The following is an 8,855-nucleotide window of genomic DNA, read 5'->3' on the forward strand; positions in this document are numbered from 1 at the left end:
GCAAACAGGGTAACGATATCTACGTGCCAAATGACACGATCGAAACTCCCCAAAGATCACAAGTCCTCCCGACCGGCAATCGGCACCCAGAGAAGCAGAGAATTAAGATCAAGGGGTAAACAGTACCCCAGTCAAGGGACTACAAACTCAATAAACAATACCCTAATCAAGACACCACCAAGAACACTCCCACAACATTGACAGGGCAAGCCACCTGTATAGAAACAGAGAGCAAAACCCACTCCCTTCTAGCACTGATGGTGTTACTTATTTGGGTCATGAAACGTCTGCGAGAAAACCACCAAGTTCAGAGAGCACCAAGGACCCCATAGTCATCCTCCTCCACCAAGCTCAAAGAGCATGAAGGACCCACAGTCCCTCCTTCCTCTTCCTCCCCTCCGCAATACCCCTTCAGCATTGATGCTGTTGCCTGGTTGGGTCATGAAACGTCTGCAAGAAAACCATCAAGCTCAGAGAGCACCGAGGACCCCGCAGTTCAACCCTGAGCTACAAATAGATAGAATCCTGCAATGTTATCCCGGGACACACATATTTGCCTTCATTTGTACAAATATATCTCTTCAAATATAAGGGACGCGGTGGCTCAGTGGGTTAGGATGCTGAGCTTGTCGATCAGATGGTCGGCAGTTTGGCGGGTCAAATCCCGAGTGCCGCGTAGCAGAGTGAGCGCCTGTTACTCGTCCCAGCTTCTGTCAACCTAGCAGTTCGAAAGCACGAAAAAAATGCAAGTAGAAAAATAGGGACCACTACGGTGGGAAGGTAACAGTGTTCTGTGCACCTTTGGCGTCTAGTCATGGCGGAGACGTCCTCGGACAAGCGCTGGCTCTTCGGCTTTGAAACGGAGATGAGCACTGGTCCCTAGATTTGGAAACGACTAGCATGCATGTGTGGGGGAACCTTTACCTTTACCTTATTTCTTCAAATACATTCTTCTGTCAGTACTAAGCGAAGCTCACTTTCCACGGGATGATGGAGGAGGAGCTTCTTCTCGGTTGCCCTTCAGCTAGGCCCATAAGCTTTGCCTTGAGTTGTGTCCAAGCCCCTCACTTTTCAATCCCAGGCTATGAAGACTAAAGAACTGGAAGACATCCTGAGCGAGAAGGCATTCCAAGACACTCAGTATCCAGGCTACGAGGACTTCAGGGCTGAGGCGTTTCTTCACCAGCAGCAAAGACAGGAATGTCTGCGGAAAGCCGGAGAAGCCTATCGCATGGGGATGAAGCCCGTAGCAGCGTTTTACGTGCAACAGGTAAAACTTATTTTAACCAAGGATGAAGCAGCATTTCAGCACAGAGACACCCATTCCGGAAAGTCACCGATTGCACGGTGAACGCTGAGGAAACAGGACGTGGTTTTTCAAGCGTTGCAATTCGGTGTCTCTCCAAAAATTATTTTAAAAATGGATACTGTCCTCCTCCCTTCCCTGCCGTGGTTTCGCGGCGGCTAGCATCGAAGATCCGATAAAATACAGGTCGTGCTCTACTTACGACCGCAGCTGAGCCCAAAATTTCTGTTGCCAAGTGAGACAGTTGTTAAATGTGTTTTGCTCCATTTTACGACCTTTCTCGCCCCCGCTGTTGAGTGAAAAGTCATCAAATGGGGTGAAATTCACTCCACAAATTTCTCACTTAGCAACAGAAATGTTGGGCTCAATTGTGATCGTAAGTTAAGGACTACCTGTATCCATTGTCAGTTGCTCTTTGTATTCAGTCACAGAGAATACCGTGTGATGTATCATTTCCTCTCTTTTTCATTCCTCCCTTCCTCCCTCCCTTCTTCCTATTCCTGCTTCATACAGTTAGGTGGATCGGCAGCTTCCTGAAACAGATCAGGATCCTCTTTGCTGGGTGGTCCAAAGACTCACCTCACAGTTCTGAGACACTGTGAGACAGGGGTAGGCGACCTTGGCCCCTTCATGACTCGTGGACTTCAACTCCCAGAATTCCTCAGCCAGCATGGCTCGGCTTGGAAACCTCTCCCTTTCCCAGCAGCATGGCTGGCTCAGGGACTCTGGGAGTTGAAGTCCACGAGTCATAAAGGAGCCGTAGTTCCCCAACGCTGGCTCACAAATTCTGGGAGTTGAAGTCCACGAGTCATAAAAGAGCCAAGGTTGCCTACCCCTCGGTCCAGACAGTGGTGGGATTCAGCCGGTTTGCACCACTTCGGCAGAACCGGTATATATCGAACGTGTAAATAAATCTACCCTTTCTGGATGTGTAGTACAAAATCGGATGCACGCATGTTGGGGGTAGGGGGGTAGGGTGAACTTGCATCCCGACAGAACGATGCCTCGTTTCGTCATTTGAACAAAATTCTGGATTCCTTATGAAACAACATTGCCAAATATAGCCCACTTCCAACTCCCAGAATTCCTGAGCCAGCATGGCACGGCTTGGAAACCTCTCCCTTTCCCCCGCAGCGTGGCTGGCTGAGGAATTCTGGGAGTTGAAGTCCACGAGTCATCAAAGAGCCAAGGTGGCCTCCCGCTGCTGTGAGGGCTCCGCTCTTTGCTTGTGCTCCCCGTAGCCAGCGTTGTGCTGAGGTTTCTCAATTGTGTGTTTGGCCGAAGGGCCAGCTTCACGAGCAGAAGATGAAAGAAGCGAATCAAGACGCGGCTCAGCAAATCTTCGAGAAAGTCAACGCTTCAAAGCTGCCTATAAACCTTTTGGACCTTCACGGTCTACACGTGGACGAAGCTTTGGGTCATCTCTCCAGAGTGCTTCAGGAGAAAACCACAGGTAAGAGTCCTCTTTTCTATGTAAAACAGATCAATCCTTCCGCAGAACAAACATGGGAATCAAAGACGATGAAATACGGTTGAAATTCACTGCCATGGCAGAGCTGTGGTCTGGAGGCAGTTAAAAGCAGATACTTGCTTTGCCTCTCAAACATCTGGCTTTTCATTCTCGCCCTTTTGTTCAGAGGTTATTCGGTAGCCAAACGGAAGCAGATCCCGATCAGAATAGGTTGAACTGGGTTGAAAAAGCTGGTTTATCGCAAACAGGCATTTGCATTTCACGAATTGGTGGGGAATCTTCAAAATTGCCATGTTCGAGTCTCTGAACTTCTTGTTTTTTTTTAAATGCCGAATCTCTGGAGAGAGAACATTTATCCTTCTTGTGAAACAGAGTACAGCCTAGCAGGTGGCATACCGTATCTCTACGTGATCACCGGAAGGGGAAACCATAGCCAAGGAGGCGTTGCCCGGATCAAGCCAGCAGTTATGAAATACCTCACCAGCCACAAGTTCAGGTGAGTCCTCAGCGTCTCGTCGCTGAAAATCGGCAGTCGACGTTGAACCGCTTCAGGACTGGTGCATTGTTCTCTAGAAAGACTAAATGGATAGTCTGGGTGAGTCTGTACAGGTGGTTCTCGACCACGGTTGAGCCCAAAACTTCGGTCACTAAGTGAGACAGTTGTTGAATGGGTTTTGCCCCATTTTACGACCTTTTTTTTTAAAAGAAAATGTTCTTGGTTTTCTAGTTTTACATTTAAGTATTTTGAAAGGCAACGTGGCGACTGAGTTGGTCAATAATTCAGTAACGTACAAATATCTTTAGTGCAGATCTCAAACAATTGCATTAAATGTTTCCTCTCTTTTCCCCCTAGTATTTACTGTCTCTGGTTGTTTCTGTTTTCATGTTGAAATTCTCTGTTACATCTGAAGGAAGAGTTTTGTTTTTTTAATTTTATAGTAATTGAAATATTTGAGCAGTGCAAAGAGCTTGGGCAAAACCAAGGGGAGGTTGTTGTTTTTATTCCTTCGTGTGTAAGAGATCTCCATCATACCGTATCTTGACTAACTTTTGAAGGTTATTCCTGTTTTTCAAAGGGAGGCAGTGAGCATTCAGAAAGCACACCCGCCTCAAGAGCATCCATAAAAGCGCCGGAACGATTCGTGTCGTCCCAACCTTTTTTTTTTTTTTAAATGAAACCTAGCTTTTTATAATTGCGTGTGGTTATTCCAAGCAGCTCCAATATACGGAATAAATGTTTTTTGGTGATTTAAAACTTGCTAAAGAGGCAGGGATGGCGGAGATGGTGAACCTTGGATGCTGGGTATTTTAATAGATCGGTTGATGGTTGAGGACACTTTGCCCATTCAGCCAGGCATATCGAACTGAAAGGAGGTCTCCATTCAAATTGGATGCGGGAGGCTAGCTTGAACCCTTGTCCCCAAATAATTTTAAAAAACGGCAGAGGGAGAGAGAGTTTTCCAAGCATTTGAGCTGGAAGCGACAGAATTTCAATGGAGAATGGCCTTCTTCCCTTCATTTCAGAAAAGCAGTCCTTGGCCCCAACAAAGCAGAAAGCCACGTGTTTTATCTCCAAAAGAAGACGCCTGCCAATATTTTTATCTTGCTTTTCTCCTTCCTTCTTTGCCAGAAAACATATAGAGGAGGGTAATACTACAAACAGCTTACAACAGTTCGTTTAGTGACCATTCGAAAAAGGGACTCATACCGTTTTCCACACTTACAACCATTGCAGCATCCCCATGGTCATGTGATCGAAATTCAGACGCTTGGCAACTGATTCGTATTTATGACACACACTGTTAAGGAATTGTTGTGCAGAGGTGTCCTTGTGCTACCAAAGAGTTGCACAGACAAGGAAGGGTACTGAGAGCAGTAAGAGTCACACAGTAACCACAAGAGTACACTGAGTTGTGAAAGCAAAAAGTATTTAACTTTTGAGGTGGTGTGTAAAAACAAAAATGCACGGTCAAAAATAAACAGTCCAGGTCATACACAATAGCAACAGTCCAAGGAGTAATCCAAAATACAAAGTCTTCTTACCGGTCCAGAGGTCAATACACAGTTCAGGTTTATCACAGTAGTAAACCAATAGTACAGCAAAACAGTAATAGTAGAGAGAGCAGTGAATTCAGAGAGAGAAAGAAGCTACGTTCCTAGCTCCCTCTTATGGCCATGAGAGCACTTACACACCCATTGGCCAATTAACATCTTAAAGTCACAACATCATGGTTAATATATTTTCAACCCAACATTGTAGCCTATCACCATATGCCTAACACACACACCCCGGGGTCACATGATCCCCTGTTGCAAAGCCGCCTCAACGGGGAAGCCAGATTCACTTAACATCTCTGTAAGCTAACGTAGCAACTGCCAGTGATTCACTTAACAGCTGTGGCAAGAAAAGTCGTAAAAATGGGGCAAAACTCACTTAAGAAATGCCTCACTTAGCCACAGAAATGCCGGGCTTCGTTGTGACTCTACCTGTATCGATATTGGGATGTGAAGTGTTCCTGGCAGCCTTTTTCACCATCTGGTCTTTCTCTGCACGAGAGCCACTGCGCCTATGACACGTTTTGAAAAATGCCAACGGTATCCATGGTCACCAAAAAAAAACAACCCCCACACCCAACAACACCCCAATCCAGATAATGAAACTTAATCTAAAAATTAGGTCCTGCCCTCAACAGCTTCTCCTTCATGGAAGCCAGAGACGTTTCGTTATAACATTATAATCGGAACAAGAGGGGACGATAGCTTTGTTCCTTCTGTTCAGTTGTTTGAATTCAACCTAAGGTAATTATTGTTAAGGAATTGTTGTGCAGAGGGCTCCTTGTGCTATCAAGGAGTTGCACAGACAAGGAAGGGTACTGAGAGCAGTAAGCAGGCATATACATAGAATGAAGGCTACTGCTAAGCTTGTAAGCCGCCCTGAGTCTTCGGAGAAGGGCGGGATATAAATGGAATTAAAATAAAAAATAAAAATAAGAGTCACACAGTAACCACAAATCGCTTCTTGGCCTTTTGGCTAAGATCAAGTGTAGTAAGAGTCACACAGTAACCACAAGAGTACACTGAGTTGTGAAAGCAAAAAGTATTTTACTTTGAGGTGGTGTAAGAACAAAAATGCACGGTTAAAAATAAACAGGCCAGGTCATACACAATAGCAACAGTCCAAGGAGTAATCCAAAATGCAAAGTCTTCTTACCGGTCCAGAGGCCCATACACAGTTCAGGTTTATCACAGTAGTAAACCAATAGTACAGCAAAACAGAGCAAAAACAGTAATAGTAGAGAGCAGTGAATTCAGAGAGAAAGAAGCTACGTTCCTAGCTCCCTCTTATGGTCATGCAAACACTTACACACCCATTGGCCAATTAACATCTTAAAAGTCACAACATCATGGTTAATATATTTTCAACCCAACGTTGTAGGCTATCTCCATATGCCTAACATTTATTCAGAACGGATTTCAGCTCAATCTCTTCCTGTTCTCCAGGTTCACAGAAATAAAGTCGGGCTGTTTTAAAATCTTGCTGGAATAAAAAGGAAGTCCCCGAGAGGATTGGAAAAGCTGATCTTGCCGAAGCAGAAACAACTTCACGTTTTTTAACGGGATTAAGTGTGCTCCTGTCAAAGGCAATGTTTCAGTGGAAAGGGCTTAACCGTCAACAGGGGTTTGTGTCGGTGTGTTTTTTTTTCCCCTTACCAAATCCTTCCGTCTGCGTTTCAATGAGAAGTACTTTTATAAGCCTTCTGCTTATCGAGAAGTTCCCCAGTTTTTCCAAAGGGAAGCAAAAGGTTCCAATCGGAAAAAAACTCTGCCTTTTTCATTTAACAAATATCCCTAAACATCTGGAATATAGTGCTTTTTTTTTAAAGGTCTCTATTCCATTTTAAAACAATTCTTGAAATTCTGACTGAGCTTACATCGGATGCTTTTAGGACTCTTACGAGGTTTTGGCTTATAACTAGCCAACGATGGTTTGGCCTCCTGTGTGTTTTTCCCAAGAATCCTTGGCTCACTTCCGAAAGAGGGAGGGAAAAAAAGGGGGGGGTTGCATTTATTTTTCAGGGCAGGAAAAAAAAGGTCGTAGCTTGCGTCTCAGCTTTTCAGATCTTTTCTCCTCATCTCCCTAATGCATCGACATGCTGACTGATGGGACAGTAAAAATGTGATGAGAAAGAACAGGCAAGGCCCTATTCATTTAGAGGTTTGGTCTTGACTGCTTATTTTGATAAGCATCATTTGCTAGGATCAGGAAGCCCTGTTATTGCAAAGATAATTCACTGCTGGGGAGCCTTTTGATATTCCCACAGAACTCAACATGAGCAGGCCGAGCTGATTATAAATATTAAGATCCGCCGTAAGTGCAATAAGCATTTGAACAAAGAATAGGTAAGTGTTTTATTCAGGTATTATCTCTGCATTTGAGCTTCTAGAGATGCCAGCAAAACTCCAGCCTGGAATGGTTATTGCCAATACTTTCTGGAATGGAGTTTATAAGGAAACCCCACATTCTCTTGTCCTAACCCCATAAAAACGACCCTTTCACCAGCATCTCTTGTATGACAGCATAGAGAAGACGACCAGCTCTGAGCACATAACTCATGTCATTAAGTGGAACACAAGTGAAAGACTCCTATGGCAGCTATTCCGATTATTCTGCATCGGCTGATTTTTTTTTTCTTGGTCATTTTGCTATGAATTTACACTGGTCTTATCGAACTAGCATCTGGGAAGCCAAAGCATTACGGTGCATCTGTGCAGGTCTTGGTGGAATCTTTGTGACCTGTTTTTTTTAAAAAAAATAATAATCTTAAGAAGTAATGTAATTGTACATTTGATATGGGTTAAAAAAAAACATGAGATTGCTGAAGGGAATATGTGACTGTTAATGGTATTTTTAAAAACACGTTTCTGAATGGGAATGTGATACCAAAGCTGAATTTCTGCCACGATATTCAGTTCTTCTCTACTGAGACAATTAAGAAAAATGCGGGAAGAAATTAAGATCATTTATTACTTCCTTGAGGAAAACCGAACGTGCAATTTTATGTTTCTCTTTGAGCGGCAATTTTCTTTCAAACACTTCTCTCTTTTCACTAAGCTTTTTCCTTTTTTAAAAAAAAACCTATATATATGTGTGTGTGCAGATTTTAACGCAAGCCCGTATTATGAATTTCAGATATTTTTCAGATCTTTTAAAAGGGCATTTCAGTAAAATACGGAACGAAGAACAGGAAGGGAATAAAAGGCAAGCAGTATTATCTCATCAAATTCCAGATTTGAAATAGATTATTTTAAAACGTGTCCTAGAATCTGGGACTGTCTTACCCTCGTTTGGGCAAGGGTTATAGGACAAATTAACTTGAATATAATATGGTTAAGGGCATCCTGTCACTCAATTTTGCTTTTTCCCCCCACTTGCTCTGATAAAGAGTTGCAAGGCAGATAGAGGTAATTATTGCTCCCCATTCCCATCTGGCCTTGCCTTAATCCACAGCGGGAGAAGCTAGAAAGTCCTTCTGCTATTTAACGGAGGCTTCACAAGTAGATAATGGAGGGCAGGGCTCCTGCGTGCACTTCAAGGATGGCTCCCCCAGGAAGAAAAAAAAAAGGGAAGGAAGCGTGTGAGTAACCGTTCCTCCTGGGACTTATTTTTTCCTGGTGGATGTATTCTGAGCATGATCCCAGATGTTCCTCCAAAGGGACTAGGGCAGGGGTAGGCAACCTCGGCTCTTTTATGACTCGTGGACTTCAACTCCCAGAATTCCTGAGTCAGCATAGCTGACTCAGGAATTCTGGGAGTTGAAGTCCACGAGTCATAAAAGAGCCGAGGTTGCCTACCCCTGGACTAGAGTCCTTGTTGTTCACCTTGAAGGCCCATGTAGGTCCTCTTTTGGAACAACTTCAAATTGTTTCACTCGAGATGCTTTGAGGGAAGGTGGACACTTTAGGACCACCTCATCACCCGGATCGGATTAAGAACCGTGTTTCCGTCGGGAGGAATGAGACGTTTTTCCACCAGATTCAACGGTCGTCGACGTGGCTCTACGTTTCTGCCCACGATGA

At 44.1% G+C, this 8,855-nt stretch overlaps 1 protein-coding gene across 5 annotated transcripts in view; it reads left to right on the forward strand.

Moving 5' to 3' along the window:
* N4BP2 (NEDD4 binding protein 2) overlaps positions 1-8,543 on the forward strand; it is a 32,844-nt gene extending 24,301 nt beyond the window's left edge. For 4 of the 5 annotated variants that reach the window (XM_081333140.1, XM_081333143.1, XM_081333142.1 and 1 more), the window contains exons 15-18: positions 1,082-1,270; positions 2,591-2,759; positions 3,150-3,273; positions 6,279-8,543. In XM_081333140.1, coding sequence (XP_081189266.1) covers positions 1,082-1,270; positions 2,591-2,759; positions 3,150-3,273; positions 6,279-6,324 — 528 coding nt within the window. In that variant the 3' untranslated portion in view covers positions 6,325-8,543. Of the gene's footprint in view, positions 1-1,081; positions 1,271-2,590; positions 2,760-3,149; positions 3,274-6,278 lie in introns of those variants that run through there. The other variant, XR_014027153.1, reaches the window with a different exon arrangement.
* Positions 8,544-8,855: the final 312 nt, after the last annotated feature.

Source organism: Vipera berus (genome assembly GCF_964194415.1).
Source record: "Vipera berus genome assembly, chromosome: 7".
In the NCBI taxonomy this organism is placed as follows: domain Eukaryota; kingdom Metazoa; phylum Chordata; class Lepidosauria; order Squamata; family Viperidae; genus Vipera; species Vipera berus.